This window comes from Coffea arabica, chromosome 2c (genome assembly GCF_036785885.1).
Source record: "Coffea arabica cultivar ET-39 chromosome 2c, Coffea Arabica ET-39 HiFi, whole genome shotgun sequence".
In the NCBI taxonomy this organism is placed as follows: Eukaryota; Viridiplantae; Streptophyta; class Magnoliopsida; order Gentianales; family Rubiaceae; genus Coffea; species Coffea arabica.
The window spans coordinates 11476264-11491035 of record NC_092312.1 but is presented as its reverse complement, the minus strand read 5'-3'; the positions used below and the strand labels follow the sequence as shown (position 1 = coordinate 11491035).

The following is a 14772-nucleotide window of genomic DNA, read 5'->3' as shown; positions in this document are numbered from 1 at the left end:
ATATGAAGACATAAATTGTGTTCTTGTGATATGAGTCTTCATATGACAAAGGCGCTTGGGAGTTGGGGGAAACTGAGCAAATTAAATAGGCTATATCTTGAAGACCATCATGTTCATGTGACAAACCAACCAAAACGACCCATAAAGCATCAGCTCGCCGCCCTCTTTCTCAAACAAATGAAGCAGGCACATGTGAAGAAACGCCATTGAAGATCGATCATTGAACCAAAATGCAAATCTTGCCATTCTTTTTGTTTTAGTAATTAGTCTCTAATTAGAGTGACCAAGTTTCATATTGTAGAAACTTTGCTGTCGAAGTTCCCAAATTCACACCTGTAATTTTTTTTTTTTTAAAGTTTTTGAGAACAAGGGTTTGTTCCAAATTTCGGTCGAAGTTTCTAAACTCACTCGCCTAGTTTATTATTATAAGTTTCTAAATTCACTCACCAAGTTTGTTATGCCCTTTTTTTTTGGGGCAAAATTGAGGATCTAATTTCAAACCCAGATCATTCACATGCAAGTTTCGTTTCTGACGCTTAAAACATCCTCTGAGCATAATGAAGCGGATTCCCATCCGACCCTCTTATGTTGTAGCATCTAAATTTTGCACGATTCCTTAGCATATTAAAGATCCATGAAGTCGCCAATATTCTCAGTTTTCTTGAAATCACGAATGATTTCAAATTCAATTGCTACTCTGTTTCATTTAAGTATTTTGCAGATAGGTCAAGGGATCGACCATTGACTTGCATTCATCTCCAAAATTTCCTGAAAAGTTTCACTAACAGATGCAAAGGCAACCGTTTGGTCCGGTGATGGTTCAATCCCCTCCGGATTTTCTCTTAGCCTATTTGGATCCACCCCTCCCCCTTGGTATAAAAGGTATCAAAATGGGTTATTTGGGCGGGTTTGGGCGTGTTGAAATGGGTAATGGGTATAAATAAGTCAACTCATTTATACTCATTTAATTAGATGGGTATAAATGGATAAATTTTTTTAAAAAGTTTGGTAATTCAATTACCTATTTATAACCTATTTATTTTAACTTTTTGTAAACTCAATTAAATTCATTTTGCAAACTACCACTCTTTGTACCCCATTACTAGTTTAAAATATTTACTTATAATACTCAATAAGTCTAATTACCAATTTTTTTTCATCCGCGCTCTAGGTCTCAAAATTACATACTATTTAATAATTGAACAATAAAAATATAAAAATTTGAACTAAGTACTATGAAAGTTAACATAAAAACTTAATTCAAAAATTTTGAACCCCTATCATTTTTTTCATGTGCAAATTTAAAATTTCATTTTGGAAAAGTACGAAAGGAGATTAAAGCTTGTCATAAATTGATAATGCTGAAAAATGAGTAGGTTAACAAACTACGAGAAAATAAATGATAAGATAAAATTTAAAAATAATAATATTAAATAAAACAAAAGTAGTCAACATCATGACAAAATGACGAATCTAAAAAAAAAAATCAAGTAGGATATCTATTTGCATAAAAAAATGCATCAAATATTTGTTAAGACTGAAAAATAAAACATTCCACTATTTACAAAGTTTCAACAATATTAATGCATGAAAGTTTCCGACAATGAATTTAATAATCAAATGCAGGGCTCAAATTTCTTCTAAATGGATGAGAAAAGAGAGGAGGTTTGGGAAAGACAATTTTAAATGAACTAATTGAATTTGATTGGTTACTCAATTATATCAATTTATTAAATGAATATTATTGGATAACCAATTTATATGGATAAAAACTTAAGATATCCATATTCTACTATTCATATGCAGGTATGAATAAATTTAACTAAATAAATTTGTTTGCTATCTATAATATAGAGTAAGAATAAGAGTAGAATAGAAAAGCTATCATGTCCGAGAAAAAAATTTGTGACTCGCGAGTACAGCCTACAGGGGTCCAACAAAGGCGCTATATTGACAGTGTCCTCCGCTGTAATACAAGTTGCGATTCCGCAACATCCATCTTCCTCAGATTAATGAAAACAAACCATCAGGACTAGATTGACAGCTGTTATTTTGAATTAACCTCCCATCACAATTGTTTAAAAGATTTGATTAAACGTAATCGCAACCATCTTTTTGCAAAATATGGAGTCTAAATATCCAAATATACCACCTCCAATCGGAGAAATCAATCATCAAACATACACTTGGTATCAAAATTTGGTTGTATTGACACATCAAAAACTTTTCATTAAACATTTATCAAATGCCAAACATGACAAAGGAACAACCTACAATATACAAAGAAAGAGTAAATCAGAATAATCCAGTTGCCAAATTCTTACAGGACAATCTCAGCTGTAAAAGCAACCTTTAATAAATCTTGACGAGTCTTTTCCATCAGCAAAGATGGATGCGTACTCAAGGCAGCCCTATAATTACACCAGGATACAAGCTCTTCATTTACAAAATCAGCATCTTTTTGGCACAATGACACCTAGATGCTTAAAAGAATTGATGATTTTCCCAGAAGTGATTGCTCTCCCTATAAAGGTTCAATGGACCCACTTTTTAGCCTCTCCATTCGTGCCTGAAGCCCGGATAATGCTTTCTCATCCATAGGAAGAACCCCTCCCGGCATTGAATTTTCAATACTCGCATGCTCAGTGGCGAGGGGAAACTGATTTGGCAGGGGATGACCTAAATTCCCATTCACAGCTATCACGGGCTTGTTTGCAGGCTCCTGATTTCCTGCAGCTGCAGCTAATTGAATGCTCTTCATTCTTTCCCTTATTGCATCTAATGCTCCACTTGTAACTGCAGTAACCATGATATTTCAGCCATATTTTACTCCAGAGTTCAGTAAAAGACAAGCAGAAGAGATATAAAGATGCAGTAATTTAACCTCCAGATGGTAATCTGTCGTTTCTTTGGTCCCCAGATTGATGCCTTGAATCTGACTGATCAAACCTGGGGCCCCTTGAAAGGGCAGGATCACTGCCTCGATCATCTTCAGCATATGATGGTGGCAAATTGAAGTTTGTAGGTTCTAATTTAGTGTTCATCGATTTTGCTTCACTAAGCGGATTAGTATTTACTGGTGACAAAGCACCAAATTTTGGGGAAGATAGGTTAAGTGCAGCTGGAGGAGGGGTCGACAAGGGTACGCTTGAAGGCGTCCTTCCTGCAGCCGTAGTCTTCTCCATCTGAAAGAGGAGTTTAACAGAAGGAAGGGGAAATCTCTGATTAACATACATACCACATAGATACGCACTTCACTAGAAACAGTTCAGTAGATACCTGTGCTAAACCATCTCTAATGTAAGTTCGAAATGCTTCACTAGCATTTTGCAGTTGAGCAAATATATCAACCTGAAATGAGCAGGAATGAGAAGTTGATGCATAAAAACGGTAAATATTGTCCATGTATAAAAGAGATTACTTCAAGTATCTAGATGTTATTTTTTGCTAACCTTGGGGTATAATTGGGTAATCCTGTACAGCTCATAAAGGCCGATGGTGCAAGTTTGCTTGTCACCAATTTTCTTGAATATTGCAGCAAGTTCTTGCTGCAAGAAGAAATGCAAATGATGAAAAGGAGAGAATGTATAGTCTACAATGACAGAGATGAGTCACATGACTCAAACAAGGATTCAATACCTTCAATTGTGCATCTGCAGAATGGGTTGCAGGAGCTGGATTATTGGCCGTGGAATCTCCCCAATGAGTTTGGCCGACAGGCCCAGATGGAGATAACATTCTGGCTGCAGCCAAGGTCTAGCAATTCCCAAAATATATTTATCTCAATTTTGAATAAAGCACACAGGAACAAGATCAAGTATCAAATGTGAAATCTTGCAGTACCTGAAGGTTAAGATCTATGTAGGCAAGTATAATTGGTTGGGGTTCCATATCTATTGGAACCATTGAAAGGTGACCCTTTATGGCAGTTCCACGAAGCTTCACAAGTTCATGCAAGACAGTTTTGACCATGCGCAACGGTTTGTCATCAGCTCCCGCCCTTGTTTATAAAGTAGAACCACCAAAAGTTTAAAATAACATGTGATTCATCTACATCTACTCAATAGCATGCAAGGATAGTAGCCACTTGATCTATTCAGACAAAGCAATCAAATAGAGGACTCAACTAAGCAATCAAGTAGATACCTTTTGCGAATTTCTTCCATTCCTAGCTCTTGAAGGTATATGTGAATGCTTTGGAGAATGCGATCAAGGTCAACCTCATAAATAGTACTTTGCAAAACCTGTATCAGTGAAAAGCTCTTAAACATACAAAGCCGATGCTAATTGCTAAACCAGATCGACAAAAGATGGAATAATTTCTGACACACAGATGCTAACTTTTAACTCTTATCATTTTGAGATAATAACGTGTCAAGCTGCAGTAGGAAATGTTTAAAGCAGATGTACTGGGAAATGAATAAAAGAAAATGTAAATTTCCTAGTCATATTCTAGCTGAAGCAACTTTTACTTGTGGCTTAAGTTGGCCATATGTGTGCACTTGCACATCATGTATCACAATTTAGTAAGTCAGACATATACACTTATCTCTATAGCTACCACTGATAAGTAGGGAAATAAGACAACCACAAGAATCACCTTCGTCAGTTTGATCAGACATTTGACAACCAAATCTGAAAATTTCTGATTTCTTATAGCAAGAGACTCGTTTATTGCCGGAGATGGCCACCTTGATGGGTCAAGAGGCCGCAAGAGATTAATGAGCACAACAAAGGATGATGTTCTGTTAGCATTATCCTGGAAGCACAACCATTAGTCAAACATAGGAGTGAGCAAGGACATTATCTCCAGAATATACAAGAACAATTTGAATTTTGTAACAATGCTAATCGATTACGAAGTTATTAGCGTACCAATATTTTTAGCATCAAGACATTCAAAGCTTTCAAAAGTTGACTGCCATCATCCATCCGAGGAACCCTTTCATCCAAGAGCCAAAGCAAAAGCTCAGTAATTAGGCTATCAAGAGTGCTCTCCTTGACGGCATGGGCAAGTCTTCTGTTTTGAAATGTCTGTTAAAAAAAAAAGTATTGAAATTACATTTATGGTTGATAGATTGCTTGATTGGACCAAAATTAAAATTATTAAACCCAATGACAGCTGGGAAAAGTAAATGTCCACCATCTCTTCTTCATTTATTAGTACCAAAATGGTCAACTAACAATCAATAGTGATAAGCACCAACCTGCATGAGCGTGTTCAGGACATATTTACAAGATCTTGAGGAGGCGCCCGTTAGACTAAAGTCGAAAGTTTTAGCTACCTGCTAAGATCAAATAGTGTGAGCATTTTGAACCAATTTAAAACAACAAAAAGGGACCAACATTGTAAACGAAAGCATTTAAGTGTTGCCTTGTTTGCTAAGCATGAAACAAGTCTATCTGCATCTTTAACCACATCATCCATAGCACTGCCTTCGGGATCACTAGTGGCCTGGGCCAACTCATGGCACACAACTTTCATTCCTTCAACGGACTGCAAGAAATAACGCAAATTATCCAGTAAATCACAAAAAGGTAATGCGCAATTCCCACCCACATATCATATTTGCTCTTGGCAGCAAATGAATAACCAATTACTAACAGTTTTTACAAGAATGCACAACACGCCCAAGAATAGCGGCTTGCATCTTTATACCAGGAAAAATATCACATTTTCTCTTTGGTGCTAGTCAAAATTAATTTATTATTTTTACCAAGAATCCACAACACACCTAACAACAGGATTTGATTAATCAATTCCATACCACAAACCGACCATAGGAAAAATACTTTTATCAGCTAGCCCACTTGTCACTTGAAACTAAAACCTCCATTCAAAGAGAGATCAAATTTCCACCCCATCAAAGTCTTGTCAATTTCTCAGTGGTCCAGCTGTTTGCTATAACCCTCTTATTAATTACCATAGTATGCAAGTCGAGAGCTATATCATAAGTCACAAATACATTAGCTTAGAAAAAAAAACAGCGAATAAAAGAATCCACATTGGAGTATCACCCAGCAAGACAACAACAATCCAGAAGCTGCAACATTAACCTAACATAGTAGGCTAAACAAAAGAGAACAAAAGAAAACCTGTTCTGGGGAACCATATGATATTATATCCAGAGCTTCATTCCAGTCCGTAGGACCAACTGTGCCAGGAACAGTCCGAGGGATTGGAGCTCTATCCATTTGAAACTCTGGATGACTATAACTGTCCCTAGAACAAAATACGGTTAATAACCTCACCTTGCATATTAAGATGAACAGCAACTTCAACAAAACCAGAAATCGATAAAAAGCTGCAACTTGTACAGAATTAATCACAAAAAGACATTGACAATGATGTAACTATAATGGCAATTATAACGAAGTAGTTAAGTACCTATTGGATAATGGGCCAACAGTAGACCTGGAAACTTCACCGCTTTGTTCTGCTAGATCCAATCTGTATAAAGCAGCAAACAAGTTGAGAGGTCTAAAAGGGACATTTGCAGAAACTAGGAAAGAGCAAGGCTGGAATACCAATACAAACTAACGCCAGGAACACAAGAGTTTTGTTAACAAAGGATGATGACGAGAATACATATGGTATGGAGCTTGTACAAGGTAAACGTAAAAGAAAAGAAGCAGAAAAAATTTACAGAAAAGCGGGATAAAAGGAACTATAGAAAACAGAATACTATAAAATTGGCTAAAGTATCGTCAGACTCCAATAGTTTTGCAACCGTAAAAGTGGGAAATAGAACTAGAAAGCTGTTGCAAATAATGAGGAAGAAACAGAGAAGGAATAATGGTACAAGTTTCTGTCCATGAAGGAAGAAAATCATCTCTTACTCCTGTTAAATAGGTAGGATGGTTAACATGCAAACAAGAAGAGAACAAAACCATCCATCCACAACATTTTACATGCAAGCATGCAAGATAGACCAGATCTATTAAAAAAAGGATTAAATTGTGATATTGATTTTTACATGTCATTCACCGCAGGCCAGCCAACAACCATTCACACATTCAATTGGAGAGTCGGCATTTATAGAAGGAACTTTCCCCTCTAGGTAAACAACAGAACCAGAGCACCCATATGGGGCCTTTCCAGTCCCAGTTCTGTCCAGTTATGTAATGGGTCCAACATTCGGTGTACATGTGTACAACTTTGGTGTAACTGTGAATTTTGTACTAAGTTGATGCAGAACTCACAATTACACCAAAGTTGTACCGGTTTACACCAAAGTGGTACTATTTTACAGAACTGGATGGAACTGAACAGAAATTCAACTGGAGAGGCACCTAATCCACAGAACACCAGAAAAAAGATAGCTGACAATCCAGATCAGGCTTTATTGTAAGTAAAATAAGAAACATTTGTCAGACTGTACATAAATGAATGCGTTATACGTTCATGTGCTAGTATATATAGAACCACTGGAACTTATAACAGCCTAATTTCTTCACCTATTATTCAATGGAAATAGATTCTAAACTTTGGCATTAACACACAATATATACAACCCCAATAAACAACACTTGTTCAACAATTCTTGACTGCAGAAAGAATCAAAGCCACAAAGCTAAAAAGCAACTGAAATTTTAGTTGACAGGATGAGTTTTTTTGTACTTGCTATGAGTTATCATAGTACAAGAGCATATTATCAGTAGGTAGCACATCAAACTCGTAAAAGAATGGTCATAAGGAGCCAGACTACAATCTACACTAAAGGAAATTGCTCCAAGAAAATAATTTAACAAAAGCCCCTCAGTACGAAGAACAAAACAAAGGCACACGAATAAGAGACTGGAAATACCCATTATCCCTCACGGAGCGCCTTAATACTGCCCTAATCTCACCGGGTTTTCCCTCCTTTCTTTTGTCCATCTCCCGTGCCTGCCAAAATTGAATATGAATAGCTTTTAAGGGGCTCCTGCAAGATAGGAAATTCCAATACCACCAAGAGAAAAGGAGAAAAGGTTGCCACCTTCCGCTTGAATCTTTCATCTAACATGCTCCTTTGAGCCTCTGTCAACTTTCCGACGAATTTCCATATGTCATCACCTAAAGAAATCAACCAGTATAAATAAGAAGTGTGTAGATACATAATGCATAACATAATGACAAGCTCAAGGTTAATCCCGTTCTTGCAGCCTACCCAGAAAATATACAACCTCAAAGTTTAAAATAAAAAAAATAATGAAGAATAATCAGCACAAAAGTCGCAAGTGTATAGATGTCCATCTAATTAATCAGCAGAAGCATATAAAAACTCACCAAGAATCTTGTATCCAGTAGCCAAAGTAATTAAAGCAGCATTCCTAATATCACCATCTCGTTCCGATGTTAAGCTTGCAACTGATTGCAACGACTTCAGATGTCCCCAAATCTGGAAGAAAAAGAAGAAAGGACTAAGCATTCTTGAAAGTAAAACCAAAGGAACAGAAGCTTAAGATATATAATGACTTTACCTCTGAAACATGGTTTTCAAGTAAGAAACCAACAAGATCAACACACTCTATTCGAGTTCGATTATTCCTAGACCGTAAGCCCTCCTGAATATATGGAAATGTTTTTGCTGCAGAGTATGTAAGGATTATTTGCTTAATTAACTCCCGCATCTTTTCTCGTACTTGTGCTATGTTATGTCCAGACTGCAGAAAACACAAATCTATCTGAGAACATGTATCTTCCAGGGAATGAATAACGAATAATGTATCTAGAAACACCACTTGGTAGGCAGAAATAAACTCGCAGAATATAAAGCTCACAGCATACACCACAAAGTTGCTAAATGGCAAGGACTAAATTCCACAGGTCAAATATACCAAAACAAAGCGCACCTAACTCCAAATGCAGTTAAGCAGCCAAAAGTTACTTTTACAATCAATATTAGTAGCCTCTTTTCAAAAAAATATAGATATAAATTTTTTTACCATTTGATAGGCAGAAAAGCTTGTTGGCACCACCACAAGACAGGCAAACATCATAATTTAAACATAGCAGGTCATGTGGCAAAACCTTTTCAATCAAACAGGGAAGAAAAATTGCAGCCTCTGCTTCAGTCATGATGTACCCCTCACTCTTCAACATGTCAAAAAGTTCATGAAGAAATTCCAGCACCTATTGAATAATTCTTCAAAAGTGAGTCCCAGGAGGTAGGAAAAAGCAAAAATCAATAATGTTATGGCAATATGCTTTAATTGGCAGGAAATGGGTGAAAAAACACCTTGAGCAGGCATGAAGTGTTTGACTCGCATATTCTCATAACAAACCACTTCAAGAGCACATCTAAAACTTCTATTATATCTTTTGCAATGGATGGGAGCACCTGAAAGTTTAAAAGACAAACAGTAAGAAGGCAATCCAAACACTACATACCAGAAGGTCTGACAAGTAATGCACCTTCTGCAGCATCTCAATCCCATCAACTTGCTTCTTAAAGTCTGTACTTAGAAGCCTCCTGTGCAAATCCTCTCTAAAGAACCTCATAAGGTCATTCTGTTGAATAGGAATACTAGTGAGTGCAAGCACCTTGATGACAGATAGACAATACTGAAGAAAAAACTCTTGTTACAGTCAGTAAATGTTTGACTACAACAAACCTCAAGATCTTGTATCTGTTCTGACCGAATCTCCTCAAACTTATATCTGCGGACAACTATTCTCTCTCTATCATCCTGTGCAAATATTGATGTCAAGAGCAGCTAACTCTAAAAATTTAGACTTCAAAAATGAATTGAGAGATACCTTGTTTGAATCCTTGACATTAAGCAAAGCCTGTGACTGGACACCAATGTCTTGAACAGACATAAGGGACTCTTGCCTTGGGCCTTTTGCTGGGATAGCTCTCTAAGGAAACCGAGAAACGGTTAATTAAATTTATATATTCCACCCTATTATGCAATTCAACTATGCAGAAAACATACTGAAGAATTAGCTTTGCTTCCATGTCTAGTTGGACGATCACCATAGCCGTTTGACTTTCCAATCTTTGAGCTGCCTTTTGATGCAGCAGAAACTCTTCCAGATTCAAACGTTTCTGGGAATTAAAAATCAACAACAGAAGTAAAAGATATATCTTTGCTTAAAATTTTCCAAAATTTCTTCAAATTTCTTAAAAACAAAATAAAAGTAAAATGTACTTTTGTCTTGAAAATTCAGAAAAATAAAAGCTATAATGCAAAAGGAACCAAGAATTCTTTCCCAAATCAACATTTTGAAGTAGAAATAAGCTTGAAGGAGAACACAACCAAACAAAAGGCACCTTAAAAAGCTTTTAGCTTAAAAACGCAAATATCAACAGATTCTAAGCAAACAAGAATAACCCTCACAAGGAAAGAGGTAACTGGGGAATCCACAAATCAGCAGGAAAAATATTAAAGCCATTGTATTGGAGAATACCATGAAGACCTCCATATGGCTTCAACCTTTCCAAAACAATTGCTAAAGCAGGTCCTTGTATATCTCTCAAATTCTTGCTCACCTAAATGGGATAATGTAGGAAAGGTCTAAGTGGATAAATAAATATCAATAACCCGAAAGAGCAGACAAGATTTGCAATACCAACCACTTCATGCCCACAGATCCTGAGAATTTCAGCAAAGCACGCTTCTGCTGAATGTCGAACATCAGCTGATTTATCCTACGCCAACAGAAACAAATTTTCATTGCAGTTGCACGCAGACTTAATTTTCTAAAATGAAAACATACAAGTATATTAAGGTAAATGTGAAATGCCATTAAGAAAATACCGTCATAGAAGAGGCCACAGGCTTTAGCAGCTGTGTGGCATCAGGGAAGTTAACTAACACATTCAGTTGTTTGGATAACCAATCAAAAAGATCCTTGCGACCTTCCGCACCAAGTTTAGCGTCCGTTATTGCAGTTGTAATATAAGGAATCTGAAGAAGCAACACATCAAGAACCTAGAAACAATTTTGGCAACAGAAATATCATAGGAAGCAAAAGGGAAGAACCATTTTCTCAAGATGAACAGCAGCTAGCCAAGAATCTAAAGTGCTCAAAGTGCATTCCCGTGTGTGCTTTTTATTGTCACCCAGGCATTTCAAAACATCTGACAGAATCCCCTGCAAAAAACAATGTCTTCACGATATGATCATCAAAAAAGCGAGCTTGTGTGAAAATCAAAATAGGACACAACCCTAACCTTGCTTGACTTGTCCACAGCTGCTCCCATAGCAGATGCAACACCGCCAATAGTAGACAAAGTTGCTATTATTAGATTCTTGTTGCTATCATATAGCCGGCCTCTAAGAGCACCAAATAGCTCCCCTATCAAAAATGCCAAGGAAAAAGTTATAAAATAAAATGAGCTGCTAAAGTGCAAATCAACCCCACCTCACTGTACACGGAAAATGATTACCAGTTCCAGTTGGTTGAATACGCTTATTAGCCTCTTCAATGATTTTATTCACAGTTTCGATAGATTCAAGTCGTATCTGGAATTCGAATAAATCAATTACTACTAAATTGCATATTCCAAAAAATGGTTCAAGACAGAACTTAAGGTGTATATGTCATACCTTCCAATCTGTACTTTCCAAGCCCTTGAGCAGAACAGGTGTGATCTTACCACTAATATCTTCTCGTGGAAGGCTATCTAGCCCACCACCTGAGGACGATGACATGGACTCTGCTGCCTTAACAGTTCTTTTAGGTGCTGCAGACTCCTACAAATTAGAACTCAAAGATTAACGGTTCTTATAGGTGCTGCAGATTAGACTCCTGAAGAGTATAACTAAAAGATAAAATAAGGGAATGAATGTAACATGAAAGAGAACCATCCCCGAGCCAACTGTACCTCATATGGATTTTTTTCATACTCTGCATCAAGTGCAGTGAGAAGAGCAGGTTTTACATCCGATAGAAATCCTTTAATACCTGCATGGAAGGTGCATTATATCTTCTGCAAACATTAAAAAGTTTCAATAACTTCAGAAAGCAGAAAATTTACCTGGACCGACATACTTGTGCAATGTACCAATGAGTTTAATAGTTGAATTTCTAGTGGCAGCAGTACTAGATTGTAACCCAATATCTTTACAGAAATCTATTAGATCCTGCAAAAGATGAAGAACATAAAAAGTAACTTTAGGTAACCAAAATAAAGGAACTTCATTTCTATACTAAGGATAAGACCAAAAATCATTAGAAAGTAGACAACTTCCAAAAAGCACTACAGACCTTCAGAACCAAATGTGAGGTTCCAAAGTCATCAACTGCAGAAACCATCCACAGAATCCCTTCGCTAAGAACTTTAGGATTCTTATGCTCTTTCATGATCTTGTATAGCTGAAAAAAAAACAAATGCCAACAGTATCAGATGACGAATAAACCCAACTGTCAAAAAATGAGTGCTAAACAGAACAGAAAGACAATTAATAGAAGGTAAAATCTAAGAATAGAGTCTTCCCAACTTGCAAGATCAACCAGAGAACTTCACAGAAAGTAAATGATAAGTTGTGAAAGTGCTGTAGGAAAAAAATTTTCTGGCAAATCCTGTTAGATTTACTGGACAGAATAAAAGGCTTCCTACAACAAAATGCAGATTGAGAAGAACATCACCAGCTCTCATTTGTCCCTTACCATACCAATTATCATAATATACAATACATTCAAAGTCTGAAACCAGTTATGGAAACAGGGCTTACTCTCTGGAAAACAAAGCCCGGACCAACAGCTTCACAAAAAGTAGAAAGACACTTCATTGCATGAGCTCTTGTCTTTATATCAGCAACTCTTTCACTAATACCTGTCAGCCAAAAATACATTTCGCATAACAAAACCAGATGCCAAGTGTGCACGTGTGTGTATTAGAGACTAAAATTAATTAAAAAAAGCAACTCACCTAGAAGGCATAGCACGACACATTTTTTTGGAAACTTTGAAGCAGTTGAAGCAATATGAGTAATAACCTCAATAACCTGCTGCTGAACCTGCAGTTGTCAGAGGGAAACAAGGTATCAGCTTATCGATCCGGATGGAACTCACAATAAACTTTACATTCTTATGAGACTATAAAGAGCATAGAATAGGAGTACCTGAACATTTTTCTCACCCCAGCCTGGAACAGCACAAAGCAAACGGACCAAAATCTCCACTGATGGATCAAGTTCTTGTATTGCTTCAACCTGTTCCTTGAAAGAGCCAATAGCTGCAATGGGAAGGGAAAAAAAAATTTAACTGGGTAACATCATAAATGAAGCACCATAAGCACATACCACTACTTTTAGTTCCTAACTACTAAAAAAAACTAAATGCACTGTAACAAGTTCATAAGTTTTGACTAGAACAAGTATGAGCTTGATAGACAGGGATCAGAAAGAAACTGAAAAGCACATACTATTAAACCACTCAACTCTTAAAGTTATGGTCATCATGGTCTCTATGAATATCCAGTCATCGTTGTTAGGATTTGCCCAATATTCTAAGCTCAACAAGTAAACACCATCCATAGTCACAGTGGCGGATCGGGTACCTCGCAACTACACAAACCTAGCACAAATAATGTATGACAACAGTAAATGGAGCATGGACTGTCTCTCTCTCACTCACACTCTCTCTCTCATCAATCATTAAACGATTTTACATCACAAGGTGAAAAACCTCCAAGATTGTATACTGTGAAGTACACTCACTTCCCCTCGTTTCCAAATAACTTTCATTGTCTTAAATTCAGACATGGCAGGTCAATATATTGACAGAAGGTACAATATCTGTTCCCAGCCACTGCTCACAAGATGCTTGGTATGAAAATGAGCAATCTAAATAGACAATGGCACTGGTGACAATGGCCATTAGTAGATGAAGAATTACCAATAACTATTACAGATGCAAGTATCATTCGCTTTTGTTCTCCAAACCTCAAATATTAAACACTGCTTTCTGCTATATGAACGAACTTCAAGAATTGATTTCAAAGGGGAAACTATGTTCTTTAGTTTTTGAAGGAAAAAATAAAAAGTACCTTCCAGCCGCTCTTTCCACACAGTACTTTTCAATTGAGATATAGTATCTGCTTGAATTAGGGAACCCAATTTCTCTTCAACTTCTTCAAGACTCATTTCAGCTGGCTGAGAATGCAACACAAGAAATTCAACAACTTTGTACAGCAATGCCAAAAAGAAACACCAGTTATGCATTCCAATTATCAAATTGCTAAAAAATAACTAGACCTCAACATCTTCAGTTTCTGCAGGCTTTGAAACTTTTGCATGCCCAGATCCATCCCCCTTTTTGTTAACACCCAATTTAGTTGATGCTGCTTTCTTATTAGCAGGCTGAAACATTGAACTTCAAGTCAAAAAATGTGCCGGAAGCAAGATAAATTTGCCAAAGGAAAAAGTAAAAACAATGCACAGTGTGTAAATACAGGATTGCAGCATACAATACTTACAGCTGCCTGAACAGGTTTCTTCCCACTCAGCATGCTTGCTGCAGATTTCCGAGCAAATGATCCGTCTGAAACCTGCAAGAGACCATAAACTTACAACTGCAAATATGTATATAAATATAAATATAAATACACACACACAAATATATATACGTGTGTATACATTAAGTACATACATACATACATATATATACATATATGTATGTACGTGTGTGTGTGGGGGGGGGGGATACTGTCCATGAGTGACTGCCAAATATGGTCTAACAGCCAAAAAGCATGCCCATGTACAAATATCCAAGTCAACTATACACGAACAGTAACAAATCTGTTTGAAACAAATGTCAACAAAAATAAAAGCTAAAAG

At 36.7% G+C, this 14772-nt stretch overlaps 1 protein-coding gene across 2 annotated transcripts; it reads right to left on the bottom strand.

The window, feature by feature from the left end:
* Positions 1-2186: 2186 nt before the first annotated feature.
* On the bottom strand, positions 2187-14515 carry LOC140035030 (protein MOR1-like). 2 transcript variants are annotated; one of them, XM_072074337.1, is made up of 39 exons: positions 14412-14515; positions 14191-14295; positions 13983-14088; positions 13057-13169; positions 12864-12951; positions 12667-12767; positions 12200-12307; positions 11970-12075; positions 11817-11896; positions 11539-11685; positions 11379-11454; positions 11163-11287; positions 10972-11082; positions 10747-10896; positions 10563-10637; positions 10397-10478; positions 9922-10034; positions 9743-9844; positions 9598-9672; positions 9398-9493; positions 9222-9323; positions 9014-9115; positions 8464-8646; positions 8270-8381; positions 7980-8056; positions 7809-7888; positions 6389-6451; positions 6097-6223; positions 5375-5497; positions 5208-5285; positions 4876-5034; positions 4601-4759; positions 4147-4244; positions 3844-4000; positions 3640-3756; positions 3453-3548; positions 3280-3351; positions 2885-3185; positions 2187-2796 (listed from the first exon to the last, which is right to left on the bottom strand). In XM_072074337.1, the coding sequence occupies exons 1-39, from the start codon at positions 14442-14444 to the stop codon at positions 2525-2527; spliced, it is 4470 nt and encodes a 1489-aa protein (XP_071930438.1). In that variant the 5' UTR covers positions 14445-14515; the 3' UTR covers positions 2187-2524. The 2 variants fall into 2 exon arrangements, with proteins under 2 accessions (XP_071930438.1, XP_071930439.1); XM_072074338.1 differs by having other exon boundaries at positions 6097-6217.
* Positions 14516-14772: the final 257 nt, after the last annotated feature.